The sequence below is a fragment of the Cottoperca gobio genome, chromosome 9 (genome assembly GCF_900634415.1).
Source record: "Cottoperca gobio chromosome 9, fCotGob3.1, whole genome shotgun sequence".
Lineage (NCBI taxonomy): Eukaryota > Metazoa > Chordata > Actinopteri > Perciformes > Bovichtidae > Cottoperca > Cottoperca gobio.
Genome location: NC_041363.1, coordinates 13,602,619 through 13,624,700, shown reverse-complemented (window position 1 = coordinate 13,624,700; position 22,082 = coordinate 13,602,619). Strand labels below are relative to the sequence as shown.

At 39.3% G+C, this 22,082-nt stretch overlaps 1 protein-coding gene across 1 annotated transcript in view; it reads right to left on the bottom strand.

Moving 5' to 3' along the window:
* ccser1 (coiled-coil serine-rich protein 1) overlaps positions 1–22,082 on the bottom strand; it is a 129,268-nt gene that overhangs the window by 81,359 nt on the left and 25,827 nt on the right. Inside the window, 2 exon segments of the mRNA XM_029439707.1 lie at positions 636–713; positions 5,576–5,750. Of these exon segments, the coding sequence (XP_029295567.1) occupies positions 636–713; positions 5,576–5,750 (253 nt within the window).

Below are 22,082 nucleotides of genomic sequence, written 5' to 3'. Positions count from 1 at the left end.
GTTAATTGTTCTGATGAGGGTAAAACTGAAGGAGACACATGGATCAAAGGAGGATTCAGTTTTATGAGTTTTTGATCACAGACAGACTGCTGTGTTATTTTAATTGAACTAGCTGTTGCTTACTAAATGCTGCCCCGTGTTTAGTTTGATTTGTAGCTCCACAAAACCACTGTTTTGTACATTCACAATATCAATTAAGTGTGTTCAAAACAAGAAAACCGCATCCTCGCAATGTTGACAAAAGAGAGAAAGGCTGCGTTCCTTTGGGCAATTCTACTAAGAAGAAAAAGAGAAACATGGAGCTGTGGATGACTGAAAGATGAAGACAATGTGGTGTCTGCAGCAAGTAGTAATTACCAAACAAATTAGTAGGGGACTACCAATTTGTGGCAAGAATCCGGCTTAATCCGTTTGTCTGCCGGCTTTTATAGTTTGTTGAAGCCTTCTCTTACTTGAGAGTCACTATGGTAAAGTGAGGCTGTTGCTTACACTCACTTGTTAAGAGATGCCAATGCTATTTGGACACTCAGTAAACACTCAGTAAACATCTCGCCCTTTTTATCTCAAATACAAACATACAAATTCAGTATTGTTCATGTGCATAAAGCAACATAGAACGGTCTGCTTTAGGTTACCTTAAATGGAAGGGACTTTTCACTGCAGGGGCTTAAGGGTAGAGACTGGAGGCTGTTGACAGGACTCGTCTCTGTGCTCTGCAAAAGACAAAAACATAAATATAAAAATAACACCACGATGAGGTTTGTGATATACATTGTAAGTGCTGCTGATAGGCTAGTGATGTGCACAGAATGATCAGTCTTGGTTACTGATCATCTGGCATCTGCAAATATGTTAACTTTTCATTCTTGCAACCTTATTTTGTTGTTAAGCAATATTGGCAAACATACTGAAATCTGGCTCCTCATTCAATAAGAAAAAAAGACAGAGGTATAAATGACTAGTTCTGTCAAGGTGCTAATATAAGATGCAGCATCCTGAACCTTAGTGAAGTAGTTCTTTTATAAAGAATATCTGCAGGGCAATATTACATCTAGTCTCTTAATCTAGGTGTGAAGCACCTTTGGTTCCTAAAAATGAAATTCAAATTGAAGAAATCCAACTTCATGCCGTGACTTTGTTCACCTAGTTTCTTACATAATCTCTGTTTTCTAACAGCAGCTGCGATCAGACACACTTTGGCTCTGCTCCTCGACACAGGTGTCTTAGTGGGCAGAGAGCAGGGGCAGCTAGAGGGGGGGGTTCCAAAAAACACTCACACACACACAAGCGCACACACACACACACACACACACACACATACACTTGACAAAGGGTGCGCGTTCTGTCACACACGCACAGCACACTCCTTAAAGAGAGCAGACGCTGGTCTAAATGTCACCTGTGAGGGCTTAAGATAGGACAGATGGTAAAGCTGGAGAGGATAAAGTCTCAGGCAGCAATGATATTGATGTAATGCTGCATGGGAAGGACATGACATCCAACACAAGGAGGATATGATAAGACACATGACAAAGAAGTGACAAGGTACAGGGAAAGCTAAAGTGAAGAATGAACTAACTACATGTTCCGCACTTAGTTTTTCTCATAAGGTCTTATTTCTTGCCATCTGCTGCCCTCTTGCACATTTATATGCAAGACAGCTACTCTTTTGTTTGCGAGAGACACCCTGCAAAAGGTGCTTTTGAGGCTAAAGTCTTTTTGTTTGTGTAAGTGTTTGGCCTAGTTTCAGGTTTTGAAGGTAGCTCTGAAAAACACCGGAGACCAAATCTTTGCACAGCATTAACTTGATGGTTTATTGGTTTGGCTGACCTTTTAAAGAAGCATACCTCCCTATCAGAATTATAGGCGCGCTATGGCGTCAGGCCCTCAATGTGTCATCGGTGATCAATGCCTTTCCCCATGTGGAGAGACAGGCGCACACTCACTGACACCCAAACACTCTCTGTCTCTTAACACATACACATTCTCTTTAAGGTCACCTCTGTCCCACAGGCCTCAACACACAACTGTCCCCACAATTAGATGTGGTTCAGTAAAAAGCCTTTCAGATTGGAGAATGGGGAAAGCTGCCTGGGAGCTCTGGATTTAATGACTTGCACTACCTAGAAGCTAAATGTCTAAAGATGATGAATGGCCTTAGAAAGGAAAGCAGGTTTTGTAGTTTGATACACCCCTTTAATCACATTCACACATCACTTAAATCACCAAATGAAAACCTAAAATAACTCAGGGGTCATTCTTGCCCACTCGCTTTTCATTGACATTTGGCTTTTTGTCTGAAGGCAGCATCATTAACAACATACTGTCATTCAATTTAGTAACTTCTTAGAAAAACACAGGGTGACTGCTTTACATTTGAAATACCAACTCAGCTCGGGTATTGCTAACTTTTTTCAAAGTTCTTGTAGTTCTTGACTAAATCTGCTTCTTTCAAAAAGCTGGTGTAACGATGGCTGCAGAGATGAATGCAACTGCCTTAAATGTAATGAATAACAGCATTTTTTTTGTCTACACTTTATCATACAGAGAGCTATCTTTGTAAGATTTGTTGGAGGCAGCAAGAATAAGCTGCTGCCACAAGGCAAGCAGCTGCCTTGAGGGTAAGAGTCACTGGGACGGATAGAGGGTCTGCAGAGACACAAGCTAACAGGGCCTGGCGGTGCATGTGTGGATATTGCAAAATATTGCACCCACAGACCCAATGCCCACAAAGACTACGTGTATATGCTGTAACAAATAGGGCCGTCACAGTTCTAGAATCTATGGCTGACTTTGACAAATGGGGATTATTGTGTCTGGCAACATTAATGCATACATGGACAGTGGCATTTTAGAAATGTTTCTCCGTGCAGCCAACAGGATAAACTGATGAGAGAGAAATAATTTTGAGGATGGATGGCGTCCCTACAGCTGCCTTAAATATGCTAATCTGACAAATATGAAATACATCAAACACCGTTGGGGCATTTTTAAGCCTTTATTACAGAAAGTAGAGACAGGAAATGAAAGAGAGAGAGATGCAACAAAGTTCCCCGGTCCGACTTTAAGTGTGGACACTGAGGTTCGTGGTTTGCATCTTAAATCACTCCTTGTCGTAACATTTTGACAGTAACTAAGAAACTGGCACGTTATATAATTTCTTATCATTTTATTCACTGCTTCCAGCTCTTCTTGCTGACAACTATTGAGCTCCATTAGACTTCTTTATCCATAAAGCTGGCTAACATAACTGAATTTAGTTGAGCTTCATTTAAACATCAAAAATGTTTTCTCGTTTGCTGTCTCAGTTGGCAAGAACACTTTTCAAAAATAAAATAAATATTCTAATGCGCATTCTAGCTTAAGGCATAATACTTTTCATAATTGGTTCAAATCGGGGTAATGTTTGAAGATGGCCACCTTTATCTCAGCTATGAGTCCATCAAACCTGCTGCGCAATCCTGACGCTTAATTGACTTATATTATTGTATTGTTTGAATATTTTTTATTGTATTAGTGAGCAACCTAAAAGCTTAACATAGTGACAATGTCACTTTTTGGGTATCAGGTAAATATCAACGTCACAATTTATTTAATTTTTGTATTATTAGGTTGATCAATGATATATGAATACAGTCGTTGCTATAGCAGTGACTGGTATTGAGTAGAACAGATCAAATCCAAGAGATAATGTGATCAAATTGGACTTTTAGACTTTAGCGCCTGGCTTTGTAACTGTTACTTTACACTACATGAGTCATTATTGTAATTGTCTGCCTCTTTGAAAGCATCTCTCAGGCTTTTTTGGTTGTTTTGAGGATGACTGCTATGGAACTGTGCTATATTATGTGTGACATATAGAGCTGACCATTGTTTTTGAATGCCATTAGCGAGAAGATAAGACAAGATAAGTTAAGGTTAACAAAAGAAAAGAACAGAAGATCGGGGCTCAATGCCAGAAGGTCATGCAAATAAAATGCAAAGCATACAGACATGCCGAGTCACCCTCCCCTTGCTGCAGAATGGATTACATATGTTGATGGAGGGTAACACAATGTGCAAGTTAATGACACAACAAAGCAAGCAAAGAGGGCAAAGTGTACCCTCTTTCATATTCATGTTCTGCTGCTGTGTAACCTCTCCCACTCTCTCTTGCACTCCCTTTAGTCTCTCCATCACCACTCTAGTTCATGTCTCTCTCCACTAATTATCATCTTATCATTTTCATGTCTCTCTCACAGTGGTCCTGGGAGGGAAAAAAACAGAGAGATGAAAAGTGAAGAGAAAGGGAGAAAGTGATACATATGCCTCTGTGGACTGTAATTCACAGAGACGTCCTCACAGCTAGCTTTGATCTTAGTTTAGATGTACTAATGGTGGGGTATTAGGGAAGGTCTGGTCACCCTTTTATATGTATTTTTGTGTATTTGTATTTTTGAGTGTGGGTCTGTATAATATTGCTGTATTTGGTGAGGGTCAGTCACCCATGTGGATTACAAGAAAACAGCAGCCAGACATTGCTAATGGCTATATATATATATATATATATATATATATATATATATATATATATATATATATATATATATATATATATATATATATATATATATGTATATATCAATAGAAATCAAGCACCACCAAAATAATAATCCAAATAACTAGTTCTATGAGCTTTAAAAAAAAAAAAACTTGTTCCAAACGTGTGTGATTGTCAATCTGGCCTGCTGTGAACTCTAACTAAAAGTGGAATGAGCAATCAGTGGTTGATTGTATGTTTTATCATTATGACTGAGAATCTGCCCCAAGTCAAGCTCTCTGCAAATTGCAATTACTCAAATTATAACATGCCAATGCCATATGTTATTCAAAATATACATTCTACACACATTCATTCCCACAGTTAAAAGATTGCTTGACTGCACAGGGCCTTCAATAAGGTTCACCTGGCTTTTACAGTTAAACCTTGTTAAGCTATTGCAACGTGTCAGTGCATTACTAAGTGACCATTACAGCTAATCACGTCAATTCAATAATGGTTTCGATGTAATTTTACTGGTTACCGACATTCAAAACTGAGATGGTCCGATAGCCTGAGGTAAAACTTTAGTTTCAAGCAAGCAGGCCAAAGCATTTAAAGAGCTGAGAGATACTCTGAAACCGGAGGATTAATGTGTGTGTGTGTGTGTGTGTGTGTGTGTGTGTGTGTGTGTGTGTGTGTGTGTGTGTGTGTGTGTGTGTGTAGAATATGATATATGGCAAATGTGCAAATACTGTAAGCCTTCCCGTTTCCTCTTCCAAATGTAGAATTTGATTAAATTAGCAAAGTGATTACAGAGAAGAAGAATTTGTCAGTGCACTGTTTTGGCTCAAAATGTAAATTGCTTAATATTATTTGTTAACCCATTACCCTAACTGTTTTAAAACCATGTTATGCATGTATAACTTGATCAACAAGGTTTTTTCAGTGTTGTACAAGAGAAATAATAATGAATTTAATGTCTTAATCTGAGTATAAACCCATGTTAAGAAGAGTGTGTATGGTTGTATCTGTGTGTGCATGTGCATATCCCACCTCCTGCAGTGTCCTTCTCAGTCTTAAAAGCAGGGTTTTGACAGCAGTGCAGTCCTGCTGCATCAGTCGGAGAGGAAGAGTCTCCAGCCCTGGAGGTAATGGCTCATCTTCCCTTCCCAAACCCAGCCCCAAGCTCCAGTCAGCAGGCAGCAGGCTGGTCGGACGGCTGGGCTCTCTGGGGAAGAGGTAGAGTGTAGGGAAGGGAGAGAAATAAAGAGATGAAATGTTAACATGAGTCAGTGTGAAAACCTGATCATTGGCCTGTCTTCACTGCTCCCCACAGGCAACCAGTGGGATCTCATCCTCTCCTTTGGTCGTTACTGATGGTGTATATAATACATTACACAGTAATGTTAAGATATCAAATACTTCCAATATGAGAAAATAGCCCCCAAAGTCTTCTGTGGCCAAAAAAACAAAAACAAACATGGTCTAAACAACAACTTGTCATCATGAGGAACATGTGTGACGATTACAGTAAATGCTACACAGTAAACTATAAGAGCAATTATAAACATCTGTCTGTATTATGCAAAGAGCAGTGATGATACAAGGCATGGGACGATATGAAAATCAATTATCCTGGCTAAAATAATATTATCCCAATAATCATCAAAATATGCTTAAAAGTCTTTAAATGCCACTAAAACAAACTGGAATCACTTTACCTTCAATTTTGTTAGGAAATAAATATTGTAATGGCATCACAGGTCATTTTGCAGACGCTCTTATCCAGAGAGACTTATAGTGAACTAACTACGGGGACAGCCTCTCTGGAGCAACTCAGGATTAAGTGCCTTGCTCAGGGGCACAATGGTGGCAGCCCTGGTATTGAACTCACAACCATTCGGTGTTCTGTTGTATTACTAGACCACTAAGCCATCACCACCCCATATAAGATAAGACAAATCTTTTTTTAGTGAAGATCCTTTGTATTGAAAAAAAACTAATAAAAACAAAATAAGGTCCCCCTGCATAAATAAAGAATTCATTAAATAAATAGATTAAATAGCAAAAGAAAATTGAGTCTTTGAGTTCTTTATTACATTATAATTCCTGTACTTTTATCATCTTTTATCATTTTTACTTTTTCAAGTCAATCATGTGAGGATATTCACCATTATCCCGATAATGTGGTGATAAATGTATTGTGTTTTTTTATCGCCTCCTGCATTAAAATCCTATATTGTCCAATCCATAAATGATGCATAATGTTTTTCACATTTTTTATTAAAACCAGCAAGTGGCTTTAAATACAGAAAAGAGATTTCTACAGAGGGGGGGGGGGGGGGGGGGAAATAGACAGGGCAACATTAAGTCAGATGGAGACCCAGACCTGCAACATAGCAGCTGCTCTGCAGGACTCCTTGAGGGCTCCATTTTAATGAGCACTCATTTCTATAATAAGCTTGGTAGTTAACAATGGAGAAACCAGCAAGAGTATTCTAGATTTTTGAAATTATCCAACCGAAAAACCCAGCCCAGTGTTGCCAATTTGCTTCCAATGAAAGTAGCTAGGAGCAAACTAGCTCCGAAGGTTCCTAAATCTAGCAAGAAAGTTGCCAAGTTGGCAACGCTGGTATCCCGTCCCTTCAGGCCTCCCTGCAAAGCCACCATAATGAACGTAAACATATCATAATGAACGTAAACATATCATTATGAGCGTAAACATATCATAATGAACGTAAACATATCATAATGAACGTAAACATATCATTATGAGCGTAAACATATTATCAACGTAAACAATGCACACGGCCATTGTTAGTACTCCCAGCTATCAAGCCAGCAGCTTCACCTATTACAGTCCTGCACCAGCCACAGATACCAGATTCTTCTCTTGATGTTTCCAAAACACATTACCAACCCTAGCGTTGAGATGATTTCAAACTGACAACACGAGTTGATAAAAACATACAGACAAAGTAAAAGCACATACACACTAATGCATTCAGAGATCAAAGACGTCAAAGCACACAAGTCCGTCTTCTAATCCTGCATCTCACTATCATTATCAACTCAAAAGGATACTTCACTGTCAAGAGCCTTGATTCATTGTAGCCCATCACAGCTGTGTGATCCTGCAGTGTGTGTCCTTCTCATATCGTCTGAGGATTCTTAATATTGTGTTTTGTATTAGTGTGTGTGTGTGTGTGTGTGTGTGTGTGTGTGTGTGTGTGTGTGTGTGTGTGTGTGTGTGTGTGTGTAAAGGAGATCTCTTAGTTGGAGTGCTGCATATCAAACACCTTTCTAATTAACAAAGCTTTTAACGTTCAGTGCAGCAGACCTCCTGGCTGTTTGACAGATAGAATGGATGAAATCTCTCCAAAAAAGACAAGTTCATAAGTCACTGTTTAAGGCCGGGCCTGGCCTCTGGAGCAGTATGTCTTTGGTCTCTTGTGCATGGCTTTTGCCATTTGTCTCACCTTCCAACACCTATTTAGTAAAGCAGAGGACAGATGTTGGGAGGACCTTTCAACAGGAGTCAGAGTTGCTCAATGTCACAGCATTCCTCATCTTTCTTTGCCTTCCAGCTAACACTAAAACTCAATTGAAGCAGCACAACTAAAAACACTGACCTTATCTATAAAGCTATAGCTCCATAGTAATAATGCTCAAAACCCACTTCACATGTTCTGTCACTTTAAGTTGAGCATATTTTTAACTGCTTACAATGTAAGACTACTTTATATTCCATCAGACATAAAAACGTTCTCAAAGCAAAGATCAAGCTTCTTTTTTATTTTATATTTCAACTGTTTCAAAAATAATTACATGGCTAATGTTTTCATTCGGTCTGCTACTTCTTCGCCTGGCCACTCACACATAAAAGAAATGCCAAATAAATGCAACAGCTTACTTGCTGATGTTGGTAGTTAATTGCTGCTGTGGTGTATAATTTGATATTTACTACAGTACTTTATGATTAAGGGATAGTAAAAGATACATTCTGGAAATCCATTTTCTACATTCTCATTTTAGGATTAACATTTACCCTTGGTTAATAGTTGTGCTACAACTCTTTTCACACAGTAATAATTATACAAGAACACTAAGTCTAAGCTGTCAAATGATGCTTTTGGAATCTGCTCTGGCTATGTTCATGGGTACTGTAAATAAATGAATTGATGAGCATTACTAGATGGTCTGGTTAGCTAAGGATTCAAACGTAGACAGTGGTAAACCCTTACTTGGCCCAAAGACATTTTGCAAATGTCAAAACTGAGTATGTAACAAAAGCCTGTTGAATGTTAAGCTTCAAGGCCAATGTGCTCTGAAAGAGTAAAACTGTTAACAATAAATAGATTGGTTTTCTTTCTCACAAGCACACAATAATAAAATGTTTCTTTACACGTTAATTCTGAATTGCTTGTGAAACCAAGTTATTCAACTTAGTAATTAGTACCATGACAAACTATAGTACAAACAAACTTGTGGAATTAACTACAGAATAATGCTATAAATGCAATGTAAAAGTAAAGTGTGCTTATAACATGGTTATGGACAGTTTCGCACGACAGGTAGTAAAAGAACGCTGACATCAATGATCTGAAAAACCAACTAAAATGAACCAACTTGCATCAATCAAATGTGTTTGAATAAACTAAAGTCCAGCATTTCTTTGCCAAGTTGGGATATTCTGTCAGAAGTGCATAAAGGAGGATCTCACCCTCTTTATGACATTTTCAAAAGGTGAGTTGGACAATTCCAATCTCCGGTCTAAAAACCACAACGACAACCAGCAAGTTCACCGTCTGCATATTAAGAAAAAGAGGAGATAGGAGGGATGTCAGTAAAGAGAGGCAGGCATAGGCACAGAAATGAGGAGCTCTTTTAGATCGTGTTCACTTTGACATTTAGAGGGGAGGGGAGGGGAGGGGGGAGGAAATTAGATGCATTTAGTCCCTTTTTCCCCAGAAGAATCACCAAGTAAACAGTGGACGGGAGCATTAAGTTAGACAGCAATTTCTCCAGGAAAAATGTTCTGAGGGCAAAACAAGACCATATCACTAAAAGATCGATCAACATAAGCCACTCCAAAGACTTCTCAGTGAAAACGTCGGACTCAACTGCTCCCTCATTCGACCTAGCGCTTTTCTTCTTCACTGGTTCTCATTCCCATCCCTCTTTCTTCTTTTCTCTATCATCCGTTCACATTCTTTCTGTCTCATCGTCTTATTATTTATCAAACATCAACCCTGGACTGCGCTGTCCAAGCTCCCCTCTCTTACTTTTCTTTGATCACCTGCCCTTCCCTCATCTACCCCCACTCTGCCCTTGTCTTCTGTCTCTACAGCTCTTCTGCCGTCTGCCGTCTGCCGTCTGCCGTCTGTCCCCCCCCCCCCCCCAACACTCTGACAACCACTACACTAAAGGCAGTATCAAAGCCCCCCCCTGGGGATTCTGCTAAGCACCTCATACAAATGTCAATGAAGCCTGCTGTCTTTTGAGGGCAGGTGAGATCTGTCTGTCAAGAATGCACGGGTGCCTTTTCCCACCCTTAAACTGTATTCATTGTAGCTTTTGTTCTCAGGTTAGAGTGAACTTTCTCCATTTATTTCTCTGTTGCTCAACCCTGCTATCTAGGCCGGATGAACTGAGCGTAAATAAATGACGTGTGATCAATCATGCACTCTTCTCTCTGACAGCTTGTGCCAAGTGGCGCAGTGCAGTGCTACAATAACCTTTTTCTTCTTCTTCTTCTACTTCTCACAAAGTTGTTTTTTGTTTTGTTCTCGTCTCTGAGCATGATACTCTTGCCCTTTCTCTGGCTTTCAATAGGGTTTCAGGTTTGGATTCTCTTTCACCTCTGTGGTGCGCTGCACAGCAAGTCCACAGAGTGACAGGAAAATGAGTGGGAGAGGGGTTCAAACAACACTCGCCTCCCCCAAAACAATAATCATAGAGGTGCCTTTATGCAAGGCATTCCAGGAAACAAGAAGTGGACTATTCTGGTAGGACTGTAAAGGTATTTTATTGTAGGGAACATTTAATTACATATGTAGCAGTAGAAATGGCATTTAGTGAGTTACGATTTTATTTTGCTTCCATTTTTAAAAATTTGCCAACTTTATCTCCTATGAAGAACATTCATTGGCAACAGATTTGCAAAAGCATTTTATTGCAGGTCCTGGCAATATTTAGTGTGAATGGAGAAGTAGTTCATGTGGTGCACGGCAAAATTAGGATGTGAAGTTTAGGAGGATGGATGGGCACGCAAAATCCTTGACTTTGACAAGAGACACCAAGGTCAAGTCCCGTCTCATTCTGTACCTGAAGTCAGTTTCTACATTTACAACATAAACATGAACGACAAAGGACCAAAAAATTATCATATCTTAATAAATATTTTGTTATCTATAGCATATATTGTAGGAATAAAACACAAAATGAAAGCATTTGCAGTGTATGTGCAACATCATTTTAAGAAGAGACTTGAACCGGCTATGGGCCATTTTCTACACAGACGTTAGCGCTCGCCATGGCTTCAGGAGTTTCAGCAGAAGTAATTAAGCAGGCTACCTGTTAAACTGAAGGAAACCCAGGTTTAAGTGAGGACGGAACAATACTTATAACCAAGGGACGGTTTCAATGCAAAGGCTGCCTGTGTGCGTGTGTGTGTGTGTACATGTCGGAGTATATATTTTTGACTGTAGTGAGTAAACAAAGTAATTTTCCAGCTAAGCACAAGTCTCATCTGTAGGTAATTACCCCACACAATATGTGGAAGAGCGACACACACACACACACACACACACAACAACAGGGAGTGCCCGGCACAGTGGAAGACAAGTCTGTTCAGCAATGATAGATGTTATACAGGCAGGGAGGCCGTTCCTCTATTCAGGGTCATCTATCTTTTCACTGTCATGAGCCGATAGCCCGACACGCTCACTCATTTCTCTCTCTTTTTTACAACTCGCTTTCTCTCTCTCTCACACACACACACACACACACACACACACACACACACACACACACACACACACACACACACACACACACACACACACACACACACACACACACACACACACACACACACACACACACACACACACACACCTCTGAACAGGTTGAAATAGGAGTCAGTTAGAAGATTACAAATATGAAAAAAGGCTCATGTGAAAGATGTAGTATTACAAGAGCTAGTGGCTGAAGCTGGTACTGCATGACCATATCGGTGTGAAGCTAATTACAACTAAATACATGGATTAAAGCACAATCTTTTCAGAGTAATTACAAGTGATGGAGTTGTACTCTTCCTCCTATTTTTTATGTCTCTTCTCTTCTCTTCCGCTCACATTTTATTTATACCCCTCTTTTCCTGTTTTCTTCTCTCCTTTCAATATGTATTTTTTCCTCCATTTCTTTTTTCTCACTTAAATTATTCTCTCCATCCTTCTGACTCACCCCTCCCCTCTCTCCCCTCTCTCCACCCTCTCTCCACCCTCTCTCAGAAGCCATTTCTCAATAGCAGCGTTAGAAGTGATCCATTTCACCAACCTGAAAAAGCCAATTATCTGCCTTTTTATGACTTCCATTATTTTACCACTCACACAGTGTTTTATTACTGGGCCCCTGGCTCACATACCTGCACACAACACAACAACACGCGCACACGCACACGCACACGCACACGCACACTCCTCTATGCACACTTAGATGTCTAGGTTTACATAATGTTCAGTTAGCGCATGATTTGATGAAAAATGACATACTAGTCAAATAAATTATGTTTGATTGAAGTGCATTTTCTCTAGCAGCAGTTAAGAGGGGTGGGCCACACTATTGTCAATCAGCAATATGAAGACTGCATTGTCTCAGGAATAATAACAGTAAAATACACTTTAACACTGAGACACGACTAAAAAAGGCAGTCAGTCTCATATGCCAACATTTCCCTCATTAAATGTATGGGGACAATCTAGTAAGAGTGCGTTTAATGCACACATGTGTGTGTCATGTGTGCACAAGTGAGGTATAACACTATACCGCAGCTATAGGAGAATGATCGCCCTCATTTGTCACCTCTTCTTCCCATCTGACAGACACAGTGTGCTCATCTGCATTCAGCACCTGAGGCTACGGATGTTTAATGCTGCCATTAAACTCATCTCCGACATAAAGTGCATCTGTGACTAAAGAGTGAGCACAAGCCAAGCTGCAGGCAGTGAATCTAATGGTGAATTCACGTCTTCAGACACAGAAAGGGAGAGAATATAAAACTAATTTAACATTGCAGGGGTAACTTTCTGATTAACCTAATTGTCCTCTCTGCTTTAGTTTGCACTCTGCACTCTGAATCTGAGCTTGTTTTGCAAGAATTCTGTGCCGTCTGCCTTTCATACTTTAACCTTTACTCTCTTTACCAGACTCCTGTCTGACTTAGTATCTATGACCTTCTGAGGCTGTCCACTTATCCACTGCCTTAGCATCTGTGAGTATCACAATGTTAATCCCATATAAAAAGTCTGAGAACCACCACACTAGCTTTTTGTGGAGGAGTGATCTCAGGGAGTTATCACAACACAACTGCAATAATTATTATCAAAACTTTTGTTGATCTGAGAGATCTGTTGAATATTAGTCTCATGTGTCATATTACATTTTCCTGTTTCAGAGAATATTGCCAAAATATCCTGCATTGAAGCCTTAAAGCGATATTCTACTAAAGTAGAACATTCTCACTTTTTAGAACCCTTATGAGTTCACATCCCTTCACTGAGAGTGACTGCACGAGGACACATGTTACTCTGTTGAGTTTATAGTGTACATTAGTGTCATGCATGTATCATAGGATTTATTCTGCTCTTTAATGATGTTTGTTCCACTTATTCAAAAGTAACTCTGCCTGTTCGCAATCTTAATAATGAGAAGTGATTGAATAAAAAAGCATGAAAGCCAACGGTGACAATAGATTTTAAAAGAAAGCAACCACTGGATGACTGAAGCAGATTCTTTTCTTTTTTTACTTAAATCAACAAATCCATGTTAAAAAATGCAAATTCCCCACCCAAAGGGAATCTTTATTTGGAGGGCTAATTAAATGTTCATCTGATCTATTCATTACTTAAGGACATAATCATTTTTACGCTATTTATTCTAATGACATGATAATAATGGACCAGAATTTCAATTACACAATGTGTTGTGATTGTGTTGTTCGCCTGACACTGCAGAGCAGAGAGAAGCTTATTTTTTTACAGTAAAGATCATGAAAATCATAACCTGCGGTAAGCTTACGATAATGTATTTTTAGCTTTAGTTAATATTATGTTTCCAGTTGCGAGGGTATAAGGTTATACTGTGGATCCAACAGTGCTGTGTAACGGTGTGACGCAAGATGCATTATAAATGGTGTTTGTCTGTAGCAACCCGTGAAGAGAAAACACGATGGCGGATATGTACACGTTATGATATGTTTTCGGTAAGCGGACAAACACAGCGTGTAGCTAATGTTTTATGTGGACGTCTGTAACAACATTACTAACATCAAAATAAATTTAAATGTTGTCTCTCTCCTTTTCATCTCATTTCCTCTTGTCACCGTCAGGCTGTCTAATTTCCTTTCAGAGAGCCAAGTATATTGTTTTTAGATGAGTCATAATTCAGATTTGTTATTTTGTAGTGCCATTGTTGTCACCATCATGACTAAATAATCGCACCGCCTAACAAAGGTTTCCATACTGAGTCATGGTGCACGTGGTTTACATGACAGTGCTCCTGTATGCACGGCTTTATTGTGAGAAGCTCTGCACTCAGGTCAGATCCATGTTAAATCTTCACACTTGTTATTCTAGTCGACAGCAATTCTGAATAAATGTTAAGCAATATCTTCTTATTAGGACATTTTAGTCTTCATATTTTCTGAGTTGGTGCACCCAAACATAATGTCCTGTCCATAAGCACCTGCATAAGCTCTGATTCTGATTAAATGAAATGGAAAGGTGCCAAGTTCCCAGGAATAAGCTTCTATAATCCAAGATATTAAAAGGTGTGTCTGCTCCCCATCTTCATTTCTTTAAAAGCCGTTTTTATGGCAATACTGAAATATGCTGTATATTTATGTATAGAGGGCCATTGATGAGCAGGATATGAACACAATATGAGTTCCCTTATTAGGTATTGTACATATGATTCGAAGGCTGTAATGACAGCAAGTGGAAACTTGATTTGATTGTGTCCCAAACACATTTACTGCATTCTACGCAAGTAAAACAACAACAAGAAGATCATAAGAGATCCGTCTGTATAAAGCAACATTTTCCAGTGATTGGAAAACAGCTAGCCTGCCTCTGTCAAAGTTCAAAAATACACTTCCAGAAACCTCCAATCTGTTGTTTAATCTGCACACAAACAGAAAAGTAACAACACTTTGTGGTTTCAGGTAGAGTTTCATACTATAACTGTGTCTAGATAAACAAAAGTGTATCCATCCGCGTGGCACCTCTGTGTCATGTCCAGCTTAGCTGTTAGCAGACGGTATCGGAAGTGATAATGACTTGTATCAAGGAGCGTTCATGCTCTATTCAGTAAAATGTGTATTGGGCGAAGGTAATCGTTATCATGTTATATTTAAATCTAATCTTTTAAAATGTTGTTTTGCCGAGAATCTTATTCTCGTTTGAAGGAAATGTTTTCATAGCATTAAAAACATTATCCTAGAGAGGAAATGATGACCAATTTATAACAAAAAACAGGAGTGTAAATTGAATTACATGGGATTTATTGTTTTGTAAAGTGGTATTGCATTGGTATCGAGAATTGTGGAATTATTGGTATCTACTACTACATTTCTAGTATTGTGACAATGGTGTGATGACAAGACTTCAGGATGCTGTGCACAGTCCCTGCATCCAGCTGTTGTTTGCCAAGAAATAGCTACAGAACGTAACTCCCCCTAAACCACAATTTATTGTTTTTAGATCTCTGTTCTGAGCCAGGCTTGCTGCCTCCTCTGACTTCCAGTCTTTATCATAAACTAGGATAAACATTTCTCCACTTGGTGCACAGATATGAGATTGATATTAATGTTCATCATCTAACTCTCGTAAAGAAAGCAAAAATACGTACATCCTTGCCACTTACTAACCCAAAAAGTCATTTCATTGGAAGGCTCTGACTCAAAAAGGCAAAGTTGCGTAATGACTACTGTACAGAGGCTTTCATATCCAGAGCCTAGTTTTCGGTGATGTTGATACTACCTTCCACAGACAACTACAAAGCCCAAACATGAATAAGGGCAGTTATATCAGCAGCAAATTCTCATGGGAAATATTCAGCATTTGCTTTTTTGTCTGCAATAGTAGAAGGAATGTGTTTGAGGAAGCAACAAACAAGGTGGAAAACATCAATGTATCACTGCAGAATGCAAATGTTAGCATTTTGCGGTACATTTTCTTAAAACCATGCTCTAATCTCAGCATGCTGTATCAACACTATGTTCAAGATCAACATACAGTATACTGTAGTCCACAAAAAAAAGGGGTGATAAAGAGATGAATGGCAGAAAATGCACGAAGAGCCAGAAACAAAAGAGCAGCCCCCGTCTCTGTAACTCAAAAATCCTCCATGTGCTGCAAAATGACATTAAAGTTCAGGAAAACACCCGTGCCATTGTCTTACAATCTGGTAGCGAAAGACTAACAGTGGATTCCACTTCAATGAATCCTTTTATTTCTGGAACAGACCATTAAGTAACGGAAAGCAAAGGAATGACTTATTTATTGCCAATCTGATGTTTTTCTCTGCACTACAAATCAGAACAACAAGTTCCCACTTAAAGCAAGAGGGGAAAAACAGAAGCCAACACTAATTAGTCTCTGTGTGTTGAACATTTAATAAACCCAATTAAGTGATGAAAATTAGAAGCTAAACAACAGCAATGGACCATGCATGACAGTAGACTACAAGACGTTGGCCTATTATGTTGGTCTGAAAAATATAAATGAGCGTGAAAGCGTTCAGCCATAGCTTCTGAAGTGCATGATGTTTAGCCAGTACAAATAAAACTATCTCCTTTAAAAGAATGTATCAGACACATATAATAATAACCAACATATTACCCTTCATATATAATGTTAAACAGTCCAAAAAGCACAGATTAATTCAAGATAAAAGAGGGAATTTTGTCACCACTTGTTGGATTAATAAATTCTGCATCATTATATTCCAGCAAGAGGGAGGGAAATCTGCTGTGTTCCCTCGCACTCCCTCTGTATGCTGTGTGTGTCTGAAAATCATGCTGCAGTGAATTTTATCTGTCCCCAGCTCCACTCCCAGGCTCAGATGGATTCTTTCTGCTTGTCTATTTTTATAAATGTGCATGTGTGCATGTGAGTGAATGTTTGTACGTGTATGACTTGCTGTAGGAGGAGATGTGCATGTTATTTTTTGCTGACTATATTGAGTCAGGTGGGATTAGACATCAACTTGGCTGATATGCTTTATGAATCATATTAACATTAAACACATTTGTTCCACTGTTTATGTGTGACTGTGAGCAAATTCTATATAATCACAGATTACATGTCTCTGTGGGAGACGACTGAGAGTATATCACTATGCACCAAATCTACTTGAATGTGAGAGGAGGGTGTCTTTTCGAATCACAATCACACCTTCTCTACACTTCTCTTTGCTGCTCAGCGCTGTCTTACTACCAACTGACTCAGGTATGACAAGTTCAAAGTATACTATCTGTCTTACCGACTATGACGCTTTTAGTTTACAAGACCCAACTGATTCCGTTTCTGTTTCTTAAGCATACGCCGTACAATCTGTGAAATGAGAGTTTAAGTTTGTACAGGGTGATGTAGTGCATTTTGGAAATATAAACAAAAATATTTAATTACGTTGACATCGGGTAGAGTTGGGATCTGTCCACATACGTTGACATCTTTCTAATAAGTCTTATTATGAAATGCAAGAGCATGTGAAAGTTATAGCTGCAGATTAAATGAAGATGAGGACATTGAGACTTTCGTGAGTGTCCACTGCATATTGACAGACCCCTCTGAGTGTTTGCATGTCTTCTGCTCAGATTACATGTCTTCTCCATAGTAATCAACAGCAACAAAAAGGGGAAAGAAGAGAAGAAGGGAAGAAGGGAAGAGGAACACTCAACAGGCGGACTGCCGTTACCATAGCAACAGGCAAGCTATACCGCAACTGTCAAAATGTTATTTCCTCTGTGTCTTTTTCTATTAGGAGAGACAAGGGAGGAGTCAATGACCTAATAAAAAGACATTCAAATATATCATACAAACAAATATTCAGTATTCACCTTCTAGCACGCCCTCCGCCTCTCTTCCACCAACCAAAGGCCACTGAGGCACACTCCCCATTGTCATGCAGTGAAGATGGGCAATATTATCCACAGTAAGTGCTGCAATTGGCAAAAGTGCGCTGACGAGGGCTTTATGTAACAGTGCACATGAGCTGATGCCAAAAAAGCATTTTTGTTCCATCTACATTCTGTCAATATGCAGCCCTGTATGAAATGTTCTGTTTTTAGATTTTTGATATGAAATGCAAGCATTGGACAAGGGCTGTGTTAAAAGTTTATTCACACACACACACTCGACCTCTGCTAAAATAAATGCAACCCATATCTGATTTATTCCAAAACGTCTAAAAACTGTCTTTTACTATTTAGCTACGGCAAAGATATTGAAGTGGAAACATCCAGAGCCTCAACGATCAGTCAATTAATCAATAGGTCGAATCACAGAAAATGTATTTGCAACTATTTTTGATATGATGCGGTTAATCCATTAATCTGGAAAGTAATCAGCAGATTATTCAATAATGATCAACGATGTTGAATCGTTTGTTGCAGCACTAGAAACATCTTTCTTAGCCGCATCACTAAACCTTATGCTCTGCTCTCCCCGTGTTCTCTCCCTCTGAGTTTTATCCCAAGCTGTCAATGATTATGTGATTAAAAACTATTGTAGAATATACTGCGTCTCTGTTGACTGATCCCTGTTCACCAGCGACTGTGCAGCATGTACGAGCTGATGGGGGATATTGTGACTCCATATTTCTTTGTCCTATATTCAAGTGAATGATGGTTCCTGTCTTTCTTTAATCCCCAACTCTCTCTTTCTCCCCCTCTCCACACCTACTGTATGCATCCACAACTAAATGTAAACTAATATTTAGCACATGACGTTTACTGCTATAGCTTTGTATTGAGGTATTAATGTTTACAAAGTAATAAACACAGAGAATTAAATGCTTGCCATCAAAATCATCAAACTGTCATACATGGAAGAGGAAGTATGCGTGCAAGACTGTGTGTGTGTGTGTGTGTGTGTGTGTGTGTGTGTGTGTGTGTGTGTGTGTGTGTGTGTGTGTGTGTGTGTGTGTGTGTGTGTGTGTGTGTGTATGTAGCAGATGTTCTGTGCAGCCTGTCAGACGGCCAGCAGTATCCTGCAGCTGACACTCTCTCTGGACAGGCTGACTGACTGACAGGTGTGTGTGTGTTGTGTGTGTTGTGTGTTGTGTGTTGTGTGTGTGTGTTTTCTTGTGTGTGAATAGATGGGGCGCTTGCTTTGCCTCCAGCAAATCAATGTCCCCTTGAGGGAATGTTGAACCTGAGACAAAGAGCGAGGGAGACTGAGACAGAAAGAGCAAGCCCTGGGCAAACACTCTTTGCTCTCTTTCCCCTCTCCAATTTTAGCTTCCTCACTCAGACACTACACATTTTCCAGTGACATTTGTGTGAAATATTCTTTAAGAAGAAATCAGTGCAGATATTGAAGTATCACAGTGGGACATTAACATATGCCAGCAGCCTTGTGTTGATCAGGGAAAGAAACTCAGACCCGGCTCCATTATGTAACCTCCCCCAGTGCTTCCAGAGTCCAAACTGATTAAAACATGTTTTGCAGGCATGGATACCTAAGTGTTATTTAAATAAAACATAATGTTGAATTCACTTTGAAATCAAACGGAAAGCAAAATAAGAAGAGTCAGAAAGTCTTTCAAAGCCTCTAAGGTGTGATATGTTATCGAAGTGAAGCTGCTCTTTCCATCCAGTCGGTTTTCAAAATGTTTTCCGAGGTTACTCTGCGTAGCTACGCTACATCTACTCTGCCCTTCAGCTCCAAAAATGGCTCCCTTGCTGTGAAGAAGTTAACTGAACCTACACTTACTAAGCCCACTACATCACATCACTGTCTCACTGTCAGTATTAAATTATGTGATGTCAACTGTTTTGGCGGTTTGAGTCATTCTGGAGTAAGAAGTTCAAAACTTTAGTGCAAAGTGTTGTTATAAAGGTGCTATATAAAAAAGCATTCATTTCCCCCTTAAGGAATGAATAGTAGTTGGGATGATGCACTCACATTTTATCTAGCGTCATCATTGGGTCAACATTTATATTTATCCAATACTTTAGTTGCAAAGCGAATGGTCTTTCCTACTGCCAAATTGGTGTTAACTGCTAATATCATACTATAAAAATAAAACATGCAACACATCAGCATGATCGCCAGAAATTAAAGTTAGGGAATTTGAAGCTTTTAGGCTTTAACCAAGGATTATTTTTTCATTATAGAGTATCATTATTCTAGATTCCCAGTTTCTCAAAGTCCAAGGGGATGTCGATAAATGTCTTGTTTTATCAGTCCATAAAAACCAAAGATATTCAGTTATTATGATATAAAACAGGGAAAAGCAGGCTGAAGACAGCATTCTGCCATTTTTGCATGTAAAAGGATTTTAACGATTATTCGATTATCAAAATAGTTGATAAATATTTTTCTGTCCATCAACTAATCGCTAAGTCGACTAATCTTTGCAGCTCTACAGAAAAATACCCTATTCCTTCATCTGTTATTCATTTATTCATGTCCTTTCGTCTCTGCTGAAGGGATATCGTAACACACCGTCTCTGAATGATTGGAAAGGGTGGGACCCATTTCCTCATATTATGGCGTTTCCAGTCTGAACTGCGATGCTGCAGTCCAGGCAAACTCGATCAAACAGAAGAAAACTGGCTTTAGAGAAATGACTTTTTAGCCTTGACCTTGTATACAGAGAGGAATAATGCAAATATTTGTCTGTGTGTATGTCTGGAAATTAATGCTCCTCCAGTACTTTCAAAGACAAGTGGGACTTCAGTATAAATTAAACAACCAATGAATTGTCTGACAAAAACCTTGGATGGGTTGAAAAGGTTGATTCCCAACTTGCATGATTCACTGACACTGTCTAGACAGAGAAAATGTCTCTCTCTTCACGCAACATTCAAAGAGTGTTAGAAGCAATATAAAAACCCTCCTCAGAAAAAAAAGAAGCCAAGGCTAAGTCCAATGTCTCAATGGTGTCGTATAAATCCTTCAACCTTTACTTGAAACCACTCACACAAGTTAACCTGCACTATCTCAGCAAACAAAGAAGCTCATAGCTAGTTTATTTAGGGGACAACGTGGATAGAAAGATGTATCCATTCACTCGATGGCAGTTTTTCTCAAAGAGTGGTCCGTGAGTATATTGGTAAAATGTCACATTTGAAATTAATATATTATAAGCTTAAAGTGTTTCTCAAACCTGAGACCTGAGTGTAGCATAGATGTAGCGTAGCTACGTAGGTTAATTTTACAATCTTACGTCATAAATGATCTGCACGGTCAACTGACAAGATGGATCAATGGCTGTAGACAGGGTCAGTTAAAAGAAAATTAAATCAAAGATCTGACGTGACAGTGAAGGTGCATCGTCCTGATGCAGGTGATCCAGAAGCTACAAGTGGTTCTGTGTGCGTTACTGAGTTACAGTTCGCCGTCCAACCACCACCCGGCTGAAAGCTGTGAAACTCGGCTTGAACGCGGAAAGTCCAGCGCTAAAGTGAAGAGGAAATATCACAGCGACTACATCACATTTGGATTTTTTTTGGACTGGAGAAGAAGAGGATCCCAATCCACACTGTGTTTTGTGCTACGAGTCGTTGGCGAACAAGGCTATGAAACTCGCCAAACTCAAGCGACATGTTGAGATAAACACAAGGATCACGTTGGGAAACCTTCAGGAATGTTTGAGAGAAAACGTGATTAATTTAAGAAACACATCACGAAGGCGCCGTCACAGTTTGCATTTTGAGTTTCTCTCAGTAGCAAACGATCTTGCTGTGGGTAAGTTGCGGCTCTGTACGGACATAAACTCAGTAATAAATGTAGTCTACCTTTCATATGATGTGTAACATCTATCAGCATTCACCGTTTAAATCGCATATGAACAAAATGCTTGTAGAATCCGTAGTTGTATTTGTATTGTTGATTTAATGTGTGAAGGAGCGATATAGAGAAGCTCACATAAAGCTCATCATTAGGCTGTCAGTTGTAATATATCGTTGGAGTGGTAAACAGGCCTATTGCTTTTGGATATTTGGGGAGATAGGTGGTCCGTGAGTGTTTTTTTATTGGTTAAGTGGTCCTTGGTCTGAAAAAGTTTGAGAAACACTGCTCTATGGGTACTAGCAGAACTTAAATGAAAT